Genomic DNA, 20,308 nt, shown 5'->3' with positions numbered 1-20,308 from the left:
TTCTTCCGGTTTGTTGTGGACAGGAATTCTGGGATACCTCCTTATACCCCGGAGGTCAATAAAAGCGCTGGTGGGGTCCACACTTGCTGACCAGCGCTGGATCACCAGCGCTGGAATCGCTACACTCGAGGCTCGACCGGGTGTACAGCCAGCGCTGCAATCAGGGAGTTGCAGCGCTGACCGTGCTTTGCAAGTGTGGCCACATCCTAAGTTGAAGCGTTGTAACCCCCTCACCAGCGCTGCAACTCTCTAGTGTTGCCATGGCCTCTGTCTCTCTCCATCTGTGTCCTCTTCCAGTTCTATATGAAGAAGGGGTAAGTGGGCTGCAGGAGCAGGGGGGAAGGGGACACCTTGACATTAGTCCCCACCCTCTTCACACCCACCCCCGCACAGCAAGCAGTAGTCTCTGGGAGCAGCTCCAAGGCACAGGGCAGGATCAGCACATGGCAGTGGGGGGAGGAACAGCTGAACTGCCCAGCAGTTGATTGCCTGCTGGGCGGCTGCAGCACAAGGAACTTAGGGGAGCGGGGAGCTGATAAGGGAGAGCTGATGGTGGGCTGCCAGTCCACCCTGGTTACAAGCCCCCACCAGCTAGCTGCAATGGGCTGCTCTTCCTGCAAGCAGTGGACAAAGCAGGCGGCTACCAAACGACATTAGAAGGGAGCATTGCACAACTTTAAATGAGCATGTTCCCTAATTGATCAGCAACATAGCAACAAAACAATGTTAACTGACTTTAAGTGAGGAGTTACTCTAGTCAACAGTGAACAATATGGAATAACAATCTGATTGTTGTGCAGATGGCCGCATTTCCACATCAGTCAACAAGGCTGCATATCCAATAAATCATCAGTGTGTGGATTTTGCAACAACTGGTTTACATGGCCTGTGATACACAGGTCGCTATACAGGTCAGACTACATGATCTAGTAGTCTCTTCTAGTCTTAAACTCTATGACATGCGTTTCCAAATGATCAGGTTACTAACCTGAAAATTACAACAAATTAACATGCCAGAATATGTGCTAAACCAAATGGATACAAAACTTTAGGACCCCTTCTTCCCCTCCACACTTCCCAACAGTCATGTTTGGCAACTTGCCAAGAGCCTGAGAGCTATATCTAATTTGCACAGCTATTTACATAAGTATAAAACATACACATATCAGTACTTGTGCTCTCATCTTCATTGACAAATCAAAAGAAACCAAGATCTGAGAATACAGGCTTGTTAAGTCCTATTTATACCACAAAATGGAGCTGCATAATAACTGGATCCCCTAATATGGCTGTAATTGTATGTAGTGTTTTAGACATGAGGCCCATATATGGTTTTATTATTTTATACAGTATTGAACAATTCCTCTCTTTCAACAGAATAAAAATGCATTTTATCATTTAAAGTTATGTAGTTGACTTCTGAATTAATATAATATAAATAATCTTATATGTCCCATCCAGAGTCTATTGTTATAGTTTTTGATAACTTTTTTATTTTTCTCATTCTTCTTATAGGTAATAATCCACTTTCTTGTTGTTTTAACTGCATCTATCCTATATAAATAAACCCTCTCTCCTCCCCAAGGACCCAATCAACCAAAATAAGTTTTGAACTTCGTCTTTTAATTTCTAATTAATTTCACTTAGACTACAGTGAGTCACACTAGGGGGGAACAGCAATTTATATTATGTAGAATTTGCAATCAAAATGTATACTATGGAAAAATAGATTTTTCAGAAGCAAAATGATTACACTTGTCAAAGAATGGGAAACTATCTGAATGGTATGTTTTGACATTTATTTTACCCTATCACAACTTTTTTGTTTTGTTTTTTTCTGCCAGAAGTTAGGAGTGGACGACAGGAGATGATCACCTGATGATTGCCTGTTCTGGTCATTCCTTCTGAAACACCTAACATTGGCCACTGCCAGAAGACAGGATGCTAGGCTAGATGGACCATTAGTCTGACCCAGTATGGCCATTCTTATGTTCTTTCTTCTATACCAAACATGGTGCTTTTAATATTCAATTTTCACACGGAACACTTGCACATATGCCATTCGAGACATATAACCATAATCTTGGCATGCAAAAGTCAACAAAACAGAGCTCTGAGACTAGGAGAAGCAGAAATCTATGTATTTTTAGTTCACCAGACAACATGATCAGGAAACAAAAGTTCCAGGTACTTTTACTATTACCATATTGTTGGTTCAATCCTCTCCCAATGGGAGAGGTATAGCCCACAAATGTTACTGCAGAGTCAAATATCATTATCTAAGTGCAGCTATGCACACCCCTTACTTCAATACACATCCAGACAGTGCAGAACGGAAACAAAGAAAGAAGACAGCACTGATGCTTCTAGTCTTTATGGTTGCATAGATAAATAAAATCTGAAGCAACAGAATGCTGAGAGAGCAGGTGTAAAAGAGGTGTGAACTGCCCCCATGAAATGCTTATTTTTTTAGCCTAAGGCTAATAATTTTCAAATAGAGATGTACAATTGTCTGCCTAATCTGCATGTACAAGTACTGCAGTACAAGTACTGTACACACAAACTGGCTAATTGCATAAACAAATAATCAAAGGACAGAAATACATCTCTACATCCATATAATTCTGTCCTCAGGAGCCAAAAAAATCTTACCGCGTTATAGGTGAAACCGCGTTATATAGAACTTGATTTGTTCCGCCAGAGCGTGCAGCCTCGCCCCCCCGGAGCACTGCTTTACTGCGTTATATCCGAATTCATGTTATATCGGGTGGTGTTATATTGGGGTAGAGGTGTAGTCATGATCCTAAAAGCATCCTGCATCATTTTTCTCAGCCAAATGATACTTACTGTAAGAATAATTTTACTAATTTAAAGTTTAGTGGCCATATACTACTCACAATCTTTGTGCAAACCTTCTTTTGTTACCATTGGAAGATCCCCTGTAGTATATGGCTCTTAATTTGTAGCCCTGCCGAAAGGAACATAATTAAAAGTGTAATGTGGCTTGCGCACAGAAAGAGGGATAAGACTAAGTATGATGCGTTTATATTTATGCAATGAAAAACTAATTCTTAAAGAGTTAAAAGACGTGATTCCCAAACAAAAAAAATGTAAAATTAAAACAAGCTTGTTAATGCAAAATTACATGCCAAAATTGAACAAAAGTGGCACTTTACAGACTTCAGCATTGGTGGCCAACACCCTTGATTCATCCAGGCCCTAGCTGTCAACAGTCCAGGTTTTCAAACATCATCAAGGGATATTGGTGTCCCAGCCACTAATCACAGCCAGGAATATGTGACAGCATTAGGCAGCCTTTTTTCTCTGAGGCCTTGGCTACACTGGTGCTTTACAGCGCAGCAACTTTCTCGCTCAGGGGTGTGAAAAAAACACCCCCCTGAGCGCTGCAAGATACAGCACTGTAAAGCCTCAGTGTAAACAGTGCTGCAGAGCAGGGAGCACGGGTCCCAGCGCTGCAAGCTAAACCCCATGAGGATGTGGAGTACATGCAGCGCTGGGAGAGCTCTCTCCCAGCACCACACTTGCACTTCAAAGCGCTTTGAAGTTTCAAATGTAGCCATACCCTGAGCTACTTTTCTCCTATAGCTAAGCTGTCCTGTCCCTGCAACCTCATGCCTGTGTCTCCTCTCTCATGAGCAGGAAGACCCAATCCTCACCCACTTTCAACTATCTAGAAGGGAAGGAGCTGGAACCAAGTTCTACTGAAAGACAAGACACAGCTGGCAAGGAGCAGAAGAGGAGACTGCATGTGATAGGAGTTGAGATAAATGGGGAAGAAAGCAGGAGAGAAAAGGGAAGCCTTGAAAGGCAGAAATTGTACAAAAGTGTCAGTGGGAGGTGGAGAACAGAAGGAGCCACACTTTTCAGATATGCAGAGAACACAAGGTCTGCTAAAGGAGTTATGTGCTATATGCAGCTTTTAGATTATTTTTTCTTCCCTCTATCTCAGCACATTAAAAAAGTCCCCTAGAATTCACACAGCTTTCTCATCGCCATCAGATGCCAATTTTTTCGGAAAACGATCCCTGACCACTTTCTTCTGATATTGGCAACTTTGCTCACGTAATGGTAACTGCAATAATTTTAAACAAACAGCACCAGACATGAGGGACCCTTGTCAGCAACTCAGCATCAGGCTGTGGGAAAACTGCAGGCACCTTCACCCTTCAGTGTGCAACCTCTGTTCTCAAATTGTGGATCAGGACCAGAAAAATGGGTCACAACCCAGTTTTAATGGGTTCACTAGGGCTGGCTTAGACTTGCTGGGGCCAAGGACCAAGCTGAAGCCTGAACCCAACTGACAAAGCAGAGGCCCAAGGGGTTCAGCCCTGAGCAGCACAGACTAGGTTACAGGCCCCATATCTGTGGCTGAAGCCCTTAGGTTTCAGCTTTGCCCCTCCCAAGGGCATGAGGCAGCAGGCCTTGGGCAAGCTCAGTCACTCTTCCTGGGGTCATGTCGTAATTTTTGCTGTCAGAAGGGGATCGTGGTGCAGTGACGTTTGAGACACCCAGCTGCAGAGGACTCCCAGCAGTGAGACTAAAGGCACCCCTAGTACACACAGAGCACGCCGAGGACTTGCACGGCCCCCACCGCGCACAAGTCGCAGTCCTCCACCGCCGGAACCCACACCTCGGCGCTGGGGTGCACAACTAAGCGCCTCTGCCCCAACCTTAAGAGCTGCTGCGCCCTCCCCCACACAGGGAAGAGGGCCCAGCCTATCAGACGACATGCCGCACTGCACGCCGGGAACTGCAGTCCTCCTGAGGGAAAGATAAGGGGCAGGCCATGGGGAAGATACGGACCATCTGAGGGAACTGCGCTCCCAGACAGAGGATCCCGGCTCTCACCAATTTAAGTTAGTTAGGCTGCAGATACTGGGCGTGAGCACGGATACATTTTCCCCCTATCGACAATCCTGGTTCTAAGCATGCGCACTGACACCTTTCCGTTTCCCCGGTTATTTCCTGGGCATGCGCACTGACAACTCCGTGCCTCACTAGCCCTTGAGCCTACCTACAAACTTGGCCCCGTGTTGTTGAGCATGCGCACTACGATATTCCTGACCCCATCGGCAAGTGATGCGCATGCGCAGTGTGAAACACTCGCTGGCCGGTTGCTGAGCCTGCGCAGTGCGGAGCCTTTCGGGAAGGTTCTGTGTCGTCTGTTTCGCTACTCCAGCTTTTCTCTTCAAGGAAAATCCGTTCAGGGTACGGGCGACCTACAGCCCCAGCCCCCCACCCTGCCTCGCCGGGACCCGACCGCACTCCCTTCACGGTCCCAGCCCTGCCTCTCTCACTGAGGAGACCTGACCGCAGGCCCGGCCTGTCCCGCGCCTCCCTCCGAGCTCAGGCCCCATCCCTGGTCCTTCTGCCTCGCCGGCACCCGGCAGCCCCCGGGATCCGGGATCTCCCTTCTCTGGGAGCCGGCCGCGGGGCTGGGGCTGCCAGGGGCTTCCGAGGCCAGAGGGGATGGTGGGCGCCGTCTTTGGGGTTGGGGCCTCGCGCCAGCTAAAAGCGTCTTCTTTGGAGCGGCGACCCCGAGCTGTCTTTGGGGCCGTTCTTGGGTCGCTAGGTCAGCGGGAGCTGAGCACCTGGCAGGATCGGGCCCAGATAGGTTAGCGCTTTGCAGGTGAATCTTCTTCCCTTGCTGCGGGGCTGATCTTCCCTTCCCTCGTTGGGAGCAGAAATGAGGCCCAGAGAGTGCGAGGGGAGGGCAGATCTGCTACAGGAGGAGGAAAGATCTGCCAGTAAGATCTTTCTGACTCCTTCAGCCCCGCTGCTAGAGTCGAATTGAGGGAGAAATCTGTTGCCTCTTCTCTCTGGTTCAGATTTTTGGGGGTGGTGGGTGACTTGCTGTCTTCCCCTTCTGTCCTACTGCAGCAGAGGAAAATGGGCCAGCCTGCAAGCTGCAGAACTTGTTGGCATCAAATGTGGAGCCGAAGTGGCTGCTTGCTGTGCTTGCATTTAGGGTCAGCCCTGTGAGATGGACCATCTTAATGGAGAAAGAGATTGGCACCGTGTTAACTGCGCGGTTCTCTCTCCTTTGCTGCAGTGCCCACTTTCACCGTTGCCTCCTGCTCTGCCTGCTCCTGCTTTCAGCATGGTAAAGAAGAATACTATCCCCGATGGGTAAGTATCCCTCACACTGAGAGAGGCAGGAGCGGGCCCAGCCCCGCCTGCAGGGAGGGGGCTCTGACTGCCCCATGCGCTCTCTCGCTACAGCATCTCCTCTCTGCCACCTGCAGCCAGTTAAGGTAGGTATTTGCTCCAAGACAAGGAAGACACAGCCCACCATCCCCCAGGTGAGTATAATATCCCAGCCTGTCTGTGAACGCTTCTCCTTCATCAAGCAAAGATAGCTCCTCTTCCTAGCTCCCTTCCCCCTGAATTGCGTCCTCACAACTGGGGAGGGAGGGAAGGGACAGTAGTCCATCCTTTCAAGTTCTCAGATGTTTACAGTACCACCAAGAACTGGGAAGGAGATGGGGGGGCAGATGCTTGCATGCATGTGCACAAGGGACATTCTCATAGATACAAGTGCAAAGGACCATTTTTTTTCCTACTTGTACTTTTCAAGTGAACTATCAGAATGTTTACTGGTGATGTCTCAGACAATAAGTCCCAGGATGCAGCATTCTATCTGCATCCTAGTGATCTGGCATGCTGGGACAACTGGTTGTGCTTCATATTAAAAATGACAGTGGCTGCAATCTGCTCCATTTTTTATTATAACAAATGTAGCCTTTGTGCTACTGGCAGTTCACCAACAGACTTAGTTGGGTGCACGTAAACTTAAGGGCTAGTACTATGGAGTAGTCAGTGAGGCTTATGCCTTTCATCAGAAGATCTCAGTGTGTTTCAGAAAGGTGGGTATTATCCCCATTTTACATTGAGGGTTAAGTAGCTTTACCAAAGCCTTTGAATGAATGAAAAAGTCAAAAACAACCTATAGGAGTCCTGATTTCCATTCCCTGCCAAAAAGATATCTTATGTTGATATTATAAAATCAATCCAGCGCAACAAAAATAAATATAATTTTTTTTAAGTAACTTCAAAGAATTTTAGATGAGTTTGGTCATAGCAGGCTGTGGTCAGGAATTAAAACTTGTTAAAATATCAGGAGCTTTTTATTATTTATAAAGTATTTAATAGTTTTAACTTAATTTGTTCTTCCACTTCCCTTTTATACTATATCCAAAGTTTTAAATGAAGTTAGTTTAAAAATTTTACTTATTTTTATTTAAAAGGTCTTAGGTTTATCAAACAGAAAGGATGGAAACTTAAAAGAATGCATCTGAAGAAGTGGGTTTTTTACCCACGAAAGCTTATGCTCAAATAAATCTGTTAGTCTTTAAGGTGCCGTTAAAAGAATTAGTGTCTTGTTCATTTTCTTCATGGCTTAGGTTATTAATATTACAGAACTGAGAACGTGTTCAGTAACGAATTGTCCCTTCCTTCATCCACTGAATTTGAAGAAAGTGAAACAGCTCTGACCTAAACACACAGGCTACAGGCATTCCTTTCTTAATTATGAAAGTTATCCTAGTTTCTACTTAAAATTAGAAACTAACACTTGTGTACATTCCCAAATTGAGAAATAAACTGTATCCTGTAGGAGAGTCATCAACTAATAAAATTTTGGAGCTTAAATTTAAAAATTTGTCAGTTTTTGTACTTTTCAAAACTATGCAGCTGTGTTTTTAAAGATTGTCTTTCAATTTCATGGTTTTTGTCACTGAAGACATTACAAGTTATTAAACAACCTTATTTTTAATCTAATGTAAACATTTAAATATATTTTTACTGAAACAGCCTTTAACAGTATATATGTGTTTACTTAAAATTAGAAGTATATTTGAAACATGGCCCAAAAGGCTTCTGACCTGCCAAGATCAAATTGAGGTACTTATTTTCTTGGTATGGTTGATAGAATCAGTAATATAAAGTAGTGTAAGGAATGCAGTTCCTTGGTACGTTTGGGTTTTAGTGGCATTGCAAACTTTCTCCTGAAGATAAGTGAAAAAGGAACTGGTTTTTATCTAATTGTTTAAAAATGTGTCTGGTCTTACTAAGTCTACATATTGTGTTAATGATTTTTATTTCTTTTTGGTGCACATTCTTAACAGGAATTTTCTGTTTATTTTTTTCTGGTAAGAAATTGCTTGTGTGAAAATAAAATGTTAACTAAATTGCTGAAAACTTTCTGGGCATATTGCTCTGAATCATTCAGAATTCAGTTTCTTTACTCAGTTTATGACCAGAAGATTTGAAACAGGACAAGTTCAAGCAGGTTAGGAACTATGCAACTCAAAGCAATACCATCAATTTAAAATCTAGTTTAAAACAAACTAAAAGTAGTTTTTAGGTACTACAGTTAGCCCTGAATCACCTTCCAGTTTTTATTTGTTCCCATGCCTTGTTGCTGTGAGAGTCCTGTGCAAACAGGAGAGACTACATACGGAGGAAACAGTGAAACTTAACGTTTGTCTACGCACATATAAGTTGTACCACTTTATACTGGTATAATTAAAACAAATACAAACCCCATAGTGTGGATACAGTTATACCTGTATAAAGGGGCTTCAACTGGTACAGCTTATTCCTGTACAGGAAAGGGAATAAGCTATATGGATATAAGGCACCTTTATACTGGTAAAACTACATTCACAATATGCTGTCAAGAGCACCACTTTTTCTTCCAGTTTTTCCCTCATAATTTTTCATTTTTAATATTCAGTTTTAATTGTAACAACAGTTTTTTAAAAAATTTTAAATAGACGTTTGGGATATATTTTTAATTTGACATTGTCCCTCTAAGATCAGATTCTCGAGTGTTCTGTCACCATATCTGTAACTAACTTAACTAATTGTATTTTATTTCTTATACAAAGTCACCTGAAGAACGTACTGTATTGAAGGTTAGCAGCGTCTTAGGCTTGGTCTACATTACTAATTTATGTTGGTATAACTATGTCGGGTGTAGAAATTCCGCACCTCCAAGTGATCAACACCCCTGAGCGATGTAGTTATACCGACATAACTCCCAATGTAGACAGCTGTATGTTGACAGGAGGGCTTATCCCATCAACATAGCTACAGCCTCTCAGGGAGGTGTAGTAGTTGGCCTAGATCGGGTCTTTATTAAGTGCTTTGGTGGCACAGCTGCACTGGTGCAGCATTGTAAGTGTAAACAAGCCATTATTTTTTAGATTTTTCTGAAATAACATTTAACCTGAATGGCTAATTACTTTAAGAGGTCTTTATATTATTATTAATCCATCGGTACCTGATTTCAGCAAATAAAACAGTATTGTTTAATTAGACATTTTAAAAAGTTGTTTATAAAGCTATGTAATTCAGTGATATTAGAAATGCGGTGACAAAATTAGAGGACCGTGTCTTCAGTATTATTTTATTAGGGAATAAAATTCTTCTCTTATTGGTGGCTGTTTAAAAGAATACTGACACATATATATCAATGTTTGATCGACCTTAATTATTTAAAACTTAGTGGTGGTTGAACTTTTTTTTAAAGACTATTACAGATAATTTTTTTTTAAAATCCCTTTATGTAAGGTCTGTATGCAGTGTTTTGCTAAACCAACCAGTAGAGGGAGTTCAAGGTACTTAAACTATTTCCAGAGCTGCCAGGACACTAACAATGAAAATTATATTTATTTATGCACCAGAATCCAAATTAAAGACAGTGAATACCATTTCCATTGCAGTTCTGTTCTGCTCTGAAAAGTGACTATAAAAATGGCACCATAGTCATGAGCTCTATCTAGTTCTCCTGTTCAGAGTTACATATGTTGTCTTAAAGGATAAAAATGTATCTTTAGTGCTTTTTTACTTCAGTTAACACTTTGGAACTAATACAGTTAAATGAGAGTAAGCTGAATTCTGCTTATTCTTGTGCACCATAAACAGAATTGTTTGCTTAGTTCTAACCTTAATTAAAGGCAATGGGACTGCACATGTCAGCCTTTGATTTTAAGACCATCAGGTTTGGACAGGTATCACTGAGGGCCTAATTTGGCCTACTGAACACTTATTTGTGAGGCTGCATGAGAAGAAAAGTTCAAAGTTCGGATTCAAAGTTGTTCACGGGGCTAGCAATCTAAAATAAAACATTGTTTTAGAGATGAACTGAGCAAATTTGCTCTGGAAGTCAGTGAGACAATGTGTAACCCCAGAAAGCCTTTTGAAGTCTGGCCTCAGAGCAGAATCACACTTTAAACACGGGGCAAACCAAGTTGCATGAGATCTCTGTTAGAAGTCTATGGTATCTCTGTGAGAATTGTACATTTCTTAAATCACTTAGGCCCAGATCCTGAGCTGCAGCACACAGTTCAAGTGTACTGTTCTGGAGATTAATTTATGCAATCTGTAGTATTTCAGTCTCTCTGTTTCTATACAATTTAGTTATTTAGCATGTGTATAGTATCTGGTTTGGAATTCTGTGTTGTTTTTTGGGGAGGGGGGGCGGTTTAAGGGAAGTACTAAACTCTGGAAATCTCCCTCTAATCATGCATATTCGCAAAGGACTGCAAGTTTTGGAAGCCTTTGAATTGTTAGCTTCAGATGGTCATCTTTCAAGTTACTTTTCTCCCCAGTGTAACTTTTAAAAGATGTGCGTCCGTCTTTACCAGGTTTCCACTGTTAGTCAAAAACCTTTCCCAGCTGACAAATCGCAATATTTTAATTTATTTGCTGAATCTGTGTTCCTGATGTACTTCAACACTGGAATTTTCTGAGCTATTATATTCTGGAAATACTATAGTAGAGAAATGTGTTGCTTTTTTACTTCAAGAAATAAGTCTAGTGTCGATTAAAGACACCAGAATGATAGAACATTTCCATATATAGGACAGATAGAGCAGAGGCAGTGCAGCTATCCCATAGTTCACTCCTGCTGTGCTCTAAATCTGTTGTAACTGCTGTATCACAAACAATCTTGGACATATCCCATTGAGCTATCAATTATTCTATGCATTATTGCTTAATAATGCCAGTGAGGACTGGCAAGCCAAAGATCAAAGGCTTTATGCTTTCAAATTGCTTCTGATACTGAGAAATCCAATTGTACAATTCAACAGTTCTGTCATTTTACTCCTGTAAATTAATCACCTAACATTCTGCTTGCCCAGTTACTTATGGAAAAGGTGAGCAAATAAATCTTGTGCTTGAAAATAAAAACAGAAGTGTGTATCTAAATTGAGTGTGAAATATACCAAATAGGTACAATGAAGGTAACTCATTGCATATTTTATCTGCAACTTGTTCTAATATAATTGTACTTTCCTCTTGAGAAGATACAACTAAACTTTTCCCAAGAACTGATACACAGTGGGATCTGCTTCAGCAGCCAAAAAGCTGAATTCATTCACTTGATAACATGTATTTTTTAAGTTATCATTTAGATTGACTGTTCACGTAGGTGAAAACAACTGCTACCTTTATTATTAAAATATGATTTACTGTTTCGGCGTTACCAGTGTTGCATTGAACAGACATAACTACAAATATTGCTAATATTTGCACCTCTGTTTGACCTATATTTTGTGACAGTTCAGGTGGATGAGAGTTAGTAGTTCTACTTTAATATCTAGTCTCTTAATATAAAAATACCCAGTCTGTTAAAAATCAAAGTAGTAAGCCATTCTTATCAAATATAACTTGTATTTATAAGAGTGGTCTGCAAGCCTTCTGTCCAAAACAACATTCGTAATACAGTTTGTTGAAGTAATTTCCTTGCTGTCAAACATCTGTCTCAGAGCCTAACTGAAAACATTCAGGATCAGTAACCTAATTTATTCATAGTCACCTTATTAACACAGGGTAAACTCATCTTTCTGTATCCATCTCTTTCTAGAATTGCTCCCTCAGGTACCCACATCAGATTAGACTCTTACATTTAGAGCCTGTCACTGATGTTCAATCACAGATGTGATTGCTCGAACAAGAGCTCTTCCCTATGTTTCCTTTTTTCTTCCTTTTCGCCATCCTGGTACAAGAGACCACTGCCATTGGTTCACTATTAAATACATAGCCATTTGACCCCAGGTCAGCCTTGTTCCCTTATACTTGTTACCAGGGTACACATAACTAAATGTGATGGGAGCTTTCTTACTTTGTTTTTAAGAGCGTTTCCATCTGTTGTGGCAGATCTCTGAAACTCTTTAAATATACAAACATTAATTTTAAAAGAATAAAAGGGGGATACATTTTCACATAAACCAGACTTAAGAATAATATTCATATACCTTTTCTAAAGTAGCTAGCTAGAGTACTATTATAACAATAATATAGTTAAGATGCTATTTTTATTTGAAGCCACTATTTTCAGACCCAAATAACTTTCTGGAAAAAATTAGTCTGAGCTTGAAGTTTTTATGCTTGTTCTCATCTGAAAAGTGGGACACTTCCCTTTTGTTTAGAAAAGCAGATAAAATTCTATGTGCTTTGAGGTGATAGTGCATTTGGGGGAGGGGATGGGCACAAAATGTTTCCATGCATAGAAAAAAGTTTGACTTCTATTTAAATATTTGCGTATGGCTTTATTTTTAAGACATCAAATCTTTATGTATATAGTCATATGGAATGTTTCCAAGTCTGAAAAATTAGAGAAATAAAGATAATGACTGAAAAAGTACTGTGTATGCGCAATATGTCACTTACTGATTTATGTGTGCACAAGTGTATAATAAATGCTTTCCTGTTAGAACAATAAACTTGTGAGCACTATAAAACCCAGGAAATTTGAATTTAGACAGTGGGGCCACGAGAGGCTTTCAAAGCTGTGTAGCCATTATGATGCAAATTTAAAGGTGAGATTTGACTTGTACTCCTCACACACACGTCTTTTTAAGATGCTTACAGAAGATCAGCATACATGCTCTTCCTTCCAGAGGTTGGAAAATTACATGTGCCATGAGGCTGTGTTTTAATTAATTGTACATGGACTATCTCCTATTTGATAATCAGCTGCTCCTTTCACACTTGTTCCTGAATTTCCTTAACACTTTTGGTTCTTCCTCTTACCTCCTGAGAACTACTTCAGGACTTCTCCAGTATTCCTTTGACTCCCTATGGTTCATTCCTTGGTTCTTTTATCATCTGCCTCCATAGCTTCTTTCTACATGTTCTCAATCACATAGATTCAGCTGTCACTTCTATGCTGATGATTTCTAGATATACTTCTGTGCCCCTAACCTTTCATCATTTCTTCAGTCAAGCATTGCTGCATTTTTCTGATAACTCCTCTTGGATTGTCTGCTGTTTCCAGCTCAGTTTATCAAGTAATTAGCTTTTTCACTCAAGCCTTTGTTTCCATTATTGTTGACAAAACCACCATTTTCCTGTCACCCTGTCTCTAATCTTGATATCATTTTTTACTTCTAACACCTGCCCTACATCTAGACTCGCAGACTTCTGCTGAGGCAATTTCACCTCTACCCTATTAAAATATTTATTCATGTCTCCACTATTGTAACTACCATTTCTCTAGGTAACTCTCCCCATTTATCCAAAACTCTGCTATTAAAAGCTTCCTCTTTGATAGCTCTAACCACATCATCCTTTCCTCCTTCTCCATCCCCTCTTCCTTCACTGGATTCTTCTTGTATTCCAGAACAAGTTCAGATTTCTTCTTTTCATAGCTCTGCACCATCTTATCCTTTATTTCATCCTAACCTTCTGTTGTTCTTTATGGATCTTATCTTTTCCTTCCTCGGTGTGCCCCATACACTACTCTTAAAGGTAACCTGTAAAGGGAGAATTGTACCCTTTGTTTCTTCTGATAGATAAAGAGTATCTGAAAGTTTGTTGTCTTCTGCTTATTTTATACCTTTTAGAAATTTCGGACTGTTGAGACATTGGTTTTGGTGAGTTCCCTTGGGAGAACTAAGGACTGGAATGGAGAGTTTTTCACATGCTTAATTGAGAGAAGGGGGTGTAGAAAATTTGCCATGGTCCATCTAGCCCAGCATCCGGTCTTCAAACAGTAACCAATGCCAGATGCTTCAGAAGGAATGAACAGAAAAGGGCAATTACCTAGTAATCCATCCTCTTCCATCCAGTGCCAGCTTCTGGCAGTCAGAGATTTTAGTTATGCGTCTGGTTACATCTCTGACCGTCTTGGCTAGTAGCCATTGATGGATCTGTCCTCCGTGAACATATCTAGTTCTTTTTTTATCTCATGGCGTTCATGATATCCCATGGCAACAAGTTCCACAGGTTGACCATGTGTTGTATAAAGATATTTTTACGTTTGTTTTAAACCTGCTGCCTATTAATTTCATACAGTAGAACCTCAGAGTTACGGACACCTCGGGAATAGAGGTTGTTCGTAACTCTGAACAAGACGTTATGGGGTGCTCCTCAGGGCGGACTGCTCGGAGCGGGGGCTCACGCCCGAGCCTGCAAACTTCAGGTTCTTCACTTCCTACCTTTAAGGGGAAACCCCATCCAAGGGGGTGGGGACAGGCTGCTGGTTCTAGCCCTCTGGCTGCAAGGGTGATGAGTGAGGCACACTGTGGAACTGAGGCGTCAGTGGCTGCGGGGTGCAGGCTATAGCCTTTTATAAATGAGCTGCTCTTCCAGAGCACAGCGTGCAAGCAGGAGCTTGAGCTTGGGCTCCAGCAATGAACAGGCAGGTTCCTCCCAGGCAGGTTCCAGCAGGAGCTCAGGAAGTTTCTTTCCTAAGCTCAGACTGAGCATTCAAGCTTGTCCCTCTAGGAGGGCAGGGGAGAGGATGACGTCCATGGCTTACAGGAAAGCAGTGCAAACCCCCGAGCTGCTCCTGCCGGCTGTGCCCTGTGGCAAGTTGGGGGTGGGGACAAGCAGCCCAGATGCAACACGGGCACAGTACAGTATTTCCTGGTTTGTTTTGGTTTTGGTCTCCACTCCGGTTTCACATGGTGTCCTGTTGACCTGTCGTTCTGTAACTGGTGTTTGTATCTTTGAAGTTCTACTGTAGTCTCTGTGTTATGTGAAGGGGAAAATAATACTTCCCTATTCACTTTCTGCACACCAATATTGATTTTACTGACCTTTATCGTATCCCCCCTTAGTTTTCTCTTTTCTAAGCTGATCAGTCCCAGTATTTTTAACCTTGAATTTCTCTCAAAACTTTTTCCTCTTAGGACTACCCTTGCTCTATTTCCATGTACTCTTGATCCTGTTCTCCCAAATGATGATAAAATAACAAATATAAGGAGAAGATCCTTGGAGCTAATGAGACCTACATAACATGCCTGTTTTGAATTATCTGTTATAATAACTCTTATGTTACCTCTAACTTAGAAGATGAGCTCCTGGGGCCAGCTAATGTGTTCTTCTTCTTGTGAAGTGTCAGTCATACGTTGTAAAATAAATGATAAAATGAGGGTGAAGTTAAGTGGTTTTCATTGAGAAATGCCCCTACTCACACTCCATTGCCTCATTCATGAGAGGGTGAATTAGAAAATAGTGGACAGCCTGTCTTTAAAACAGGACGCACTAAATCTGTTTCCATGTATTTATTTAATCCATTCTGTGCAAAGCAGGAAAAATCTTTTGCTAGCAGTAGGTTTTTCCCTTCAAGGAGGAAGATTCATTTAAACTTTAACTCAGAAAATCATGGGCTTAAAGAATCTTAACAGTTGAGATGCTGACCAAAAGCCTCAAAGAATCCAAGTAGCTGTCATGTCATAGAGCTACATCCTGGGGTCTGGGAGATACTCTGTCCCCAGGTGGCTTAAGAACTGGAAGACTTTCCTTCAGTATATTACCTTTTTGGTACCACCCTGGGGTCAGATTCAGTGCTGCTAATTGACTTGTTCACCCCTCCAAATCAACACTTTTTTCACATTTTTCAATTTTAAATCCCCAGAATTCTGTGCAATTTACTTTACCAACATAGCTTTACAGTTTTTTTATGAGAAAATCTGGATTCAGAGACATTGAGCTTTTCCACCGTACCTGTATTAAATTGGCACACACCTTTTCTGTACCTGTTTTGCAAAACTTCAATATTGTAACACCTCTGCACAAGGCTAAAACATATTTTTGTAGATTAACTCCCTACTGTTTTGAAGGTGCCAGAAGTAGGTTAAATAAAGAATTCTTTGAGTAAGAATTTAATTGCAAACTAAACAATTTTCCAAAATTCCGTTTGCCCAAGGCAAATAATTCTTTACATTTTTTTTAACTTGTAAGTAAAATATCAAACTTTTCATTTTCATCAGTCATATTGCAATAGGGCAGCTGAATAGATTTTTCTACCTTGATTGTTGAATTTTGTGACAATTTTGCAAGCTGGGTAAGAAGAATGGAAACAATGGCTGTTTGGCAATGGTATTTTCTTTTTCTCCTACCCTTAAAAATGTGTGCCCCGTTACACAGAGATTTAAAAGTTAAAGCTTTTAAAATGCATTTTAATCCCTTATGAGAATATATGGAACTAGAATGATAAACAGTTTCTAAAAGCTTGGACTGCATTTTAATCCGAACACATTTTTCACAAATACACTAAAAAGGTTATCACTCTGCATCTGTTCTGGTATGGAATCATGTTGCATATCATGCGCTACTTAAGCTCTTTAGAATGCTGTGGAAATAATAAATACAAGTGAATTACGTTCAAGGCATGGTTTAGGTGCTGTTATCTAGCAAAACTGGATTTCAATGAATCAGTGCACACACACAAACATATCTAATGTTGAAGGTGTAAGTCCTTATGTATATCTATATAAATAACTTCAAAAATACAAAATGTGGGCTTGGACCATTTCAGGTTAGAGCCCACTGCTTATGCTGCAACAATAATTTTTAATGATGAAAATGCTTAAGGGATGGTTAGGTTGATAGACCACAATTGACCTATTGTGCCAGTGAACTTTATATAGTAGTTATATATTACATATGTAACTTGTTTAATGTAGTTTGGTTTTCCAAAATAATTGAAAGAAGGATTACTTGACAAATGTGGACTTGGAGGAAGCTTAAGCTGTTTTGAACCTTATAATAAACTGCTGTATATGAACTATATGCCAGTATTGGTGTCTCAGAGAAATTGCCTTGTCATTGTATTTATTAGCACTGTTTATATTACTGTAGTGTCTAGGAACCCGAATCTTGGGTTTTCATAGTTTTTCCTTCTCATGTTCACCCCATTTCCAGTAGACAGAGGGATCTGGGGGTTTTATTGTTTGTTTTTAATTTTTCCACTCTAATGCCATCTCAGCATGAATAGGTAGGATAAAGTATGTCCCTCATTGTCCCCTTTATCACATTGGTGACCACAGAAGTGCTCATGTTCAGCCTTTCTTGGTTATTACTTTGGGTACTTTAGAAATGTGTGCAGAGGTAGCAATAAATAGGACACTATCATGTACAGGGGAATCCAGCAGCAAGTTTTTGAACATCAGTGACCAAATCTCATTAAACTATCTTTTTAAATTTACTTATTGATATATTTGTGTAAATAACATTCTCCATTGTAGTCAGAGAGCAGTTCCTGTCTGATCCATTTAGTGATGCAACAGTCCAATATTTGCTCTTGATCAATTAAAAATATAGATTAAATCTACAGTTGTCAATAGGGTGACCAGATGTCCCAATTTTATAGGGACAGTCCCGATATTTGAGGTTTTTTCTTATGTAGGTGCCTATTACCCCCCCATCTCCTGTCCCGATTTTTCACATTTTCTATCTGGTCACTCTGGTTGTCAATAAACAGATATCTGTAACTAACTGGTAAAATCAGTGCAGCAGGAAGCTGAGGTAAAATTTTCAGTAAGTGCACAGGTTGAGCGTGCAGTAGAATGCTTCTATGAAAATATTTGCTGTAGGTTAGGCAATTAGTCCAGTTAAAAATAAATATTGTTGCACATCTAACAACTCTTGTATGTCCAATTCCACAAACAAACTCTCCAATTTTCAAGCTATATTTTGGCCTTTCAGAACACTAATCAATATACCTTTAACGTACAAGTCCCCTCTTTTTTCAGCATCCTTATTTGCACTATATAAATAGCTTTAGCCAACTCCTTCCTGTTGTTCATATAAACAATGGCCTTTATAAACAAAATTGCAATTCGTAGCTGAAGAAATCCAATTTTTCTAATGCTGAGATCAGTGTTGGTTACATTAAAATATGAAAAGAAATTATACAGATCACATTTTAGCTCCCTACACCCGATTTTTGTGACTTCTGACTTGGCATAATTTGAATTTGAGTGTCTCAGTCTTTTTTTTTCTCCTCCTTTCCCAAAATAAATTACACTATCCAGCTACTTATCAACTTTTTATTGCATCATAAAAGTCACATTTATTAGAACTGTTAGGTAGAATCAAGGTCAGGGGTAGGCAGCCTATGGCACGGGTGCTGAAGGCAGCACTCAAGCTGGTTTTCAGTGGCACTCATGCTGCCCGGGTCCTGGCCACCTGTCTTGGGAGCTCTGCATTTTAATTTAATTTTAAATGAAGCTTCTTAAATATTTTAAAAGCCTTGTTTACTTTACATACAACAATAGCTTAGTTATATATTATAGAGATAGAAAGAAACTTCTAAAAACATTAAAATGTGTTACTGGCATACGAAACCTTAAATTAAAGTGAATAAATGAAGACTCGGCACACCACTGCTGAAACGTTGCTGACCCCTGATCTAGGTGATTTTTTTGGCCATTTTATTATGGTAGCAATGACTATATTTAAGGTTGAAATGCAACTTTCTTTAAACCCCCTACTTAAGTTGCTTATAAATTACTCAAACCAGTTAATTGGGGACTGGAAATTTTTCTGTGCTTGATTTTTACCCAGAAGGGAGTGTTTTGGAAAGTTTCAGTAGAATTCATTCAGATATTTATTAGTTCTTTATGTGTAAAATATCTATTTTCCCCAATATATTCTGAGAAAAGGTTTTTCATATACATAGGGACTGGATCAATTTCCTTCAAGATTGCTTTTGTTTTGTGGCTGTTAATGAGATATAAGGAGCAAACTGAGTTTGAAGGAAATTGGTTCAGTCGTTTTGAAGTAGAGATCATTTGAAAGCATTTTCACACACAAAAAGTATGTTTTAAGTGTCTGTGCTCGATCTGTTATCTAGGACATTAGGGTGTACATGAACAGTAGAGTTTAGCCTTTTTTCTGCTCCATCTCTACTAGCTTTGAATATTGGGAGCACTGTGAAGCACTTTAGTGTAATTTGCTGGACTTTAAAAGTTTAAACCTTACAATCACTTTCCGAAGTTTCCAGTGTGGTTGTGATGCCCTGGAGGCCACGTGAATTAAAGTAATGAATACAGTGTTGCAAGGCTGATCTCCTTTGTTCTATTCTCAGCTCTACCACTACAAAACTTTATCGGACACCATTAACTTAAAAACTACAATAAAAAGTAACAACTTATTTTGGGCTTTGAGATAGTGCTGTCAAATGCACATTGTGGACAGTTTGTTTCTTCTTTTGTTCGTGTGGATATTCAGCACAGCAACAGGGAGAAAAACATTTTTTTTTAAATAGGAAAATAATATTAAACCAGTAAAAATTAGCAGGGAATACCCAGGGTCATGTTTTGTAACGGAAACTTAACTTATTTTGAAACTGATTGCCTTTTAGGAACTGACCACATTTTTAAGTAGCACAATGGAGCCCCAACCTCCTTGGCCTTTAAGTGCTACTGCAATGTAAATGTTAAATAATAAGAATAAAGTGACAGTATATCTTTAATACTTTACTCTTAGCACTTTAAACACATTTAAGTGGGCTTTGTAACACTTTTAGGAAGTAGGTAACTATTACTACACCCATTTTACGGATTGTAAAATTATTGCTCAGAAAAAGGAAGGATTTGTCTAGGTAAGGGAAGTTTATACCAGTATAATTAGCAGGTTTCCTTAATTGAGACAAGCCCTCCATTCATGAAGGTCACATGGAAAATTAATATTAGAACCAGGTCTGTCGTCTGTGTCTCTAACTGCTAGGCCCATGTATATTGCATTAGATGAACCTTGCCTTCCAGCCTGGTCCTTAAACTTCCTTATGCCCTAAACATGAAAAATGTCTAATAAAAATGCTTTACAGTTATATAGTGTATTTTCATCTGTAGCTCACAAAACTCCTTGCAAAGAGCGTACCACATTACAGATTGTGAGAGAAAAATCACTCACTTGCCTGATTTCACACAACAGAGCCAGGCTTACAGGCAATGGCCTAGCCAATCCCATGACAGTGCCATTCAGGCAAATCAGTCAGTTTTTCTTCCTAGTGTATAATATCACCTTTGGGCATGGGGAAGGG

At 40.2% G+C, this 20,308-nt stretch overlaps 2 protein-coding genes across 2 annotated transcripts in view; one reads left to right on the top strand and one right to left on the bottom strand.

Annotated features, from left to right (window-relative positions):
• Nucleotides 1-4,971, bottom strand: part of CC2D2B (coiled-coil and C2 domain containing 2B) — a 118,788-nt gene extending 113,817 nt beyond the window's left edge. The window contains exons 1-2 of the mRNA XM_050959303.1: nucleotides 4,750-4,971; nucleotides 2,898-2,968 (exon numbers count right to left, since the gene is read on the bottom strand). The gene's annotated coding sequence lies outside the window, so the exon portion shown is untranslated. The remainder of the gene's footprint in view (nucleotides 1-2,897; nucleotides 2,969-4,749) is intronic.
• A 140-nt stretch (nucleotides 4,972-5,111) lies between these two features.
• LOC127053943 (uncharacterized) overlaps nucleotides 5,112-20,308 on the top strand; it is a 30,806-nt gene continuing 15,609 nt past the window's right edge. The window contains exons 1-2 of the mRNA XM_050959436.1: nucleotides 5,112-5,229; nucleotides 6,074-6,150. Coding sequence (XP_050815393.1) covers nucleotides 6,122-6,150 — 29 coding nt within the window. The 5' untranslated portion in view covers nucleotides 5,112-5,229; nucleotides 6,074-6,121. The remainder of the gene's footprint in view (nucleotides 5,230-6,073; nucleotides 6,151-20,308) is intronic.

This window comes from Gopherus flavomarginatus, chromosome 6 (genome assembly GCF_025201925.1).
Source record: "Gopherus flavomarginatus isolate rGopFla2 chromosome 6, rGopFla2.mat.asm, whole genome shotgun sequence".
In the NCBI taxonomy this organism is placed as follows: domain Eukaryota; kingdom Metazoa; phylum Chordata; order Testudines; family Testudinidae; genus Gopherus; species Gopherus flavomarginatus.
Note: the sequence above shows the minus strand (reverse complement) of the source record. Positions and strands in the feature narration are given on the sequence as shown.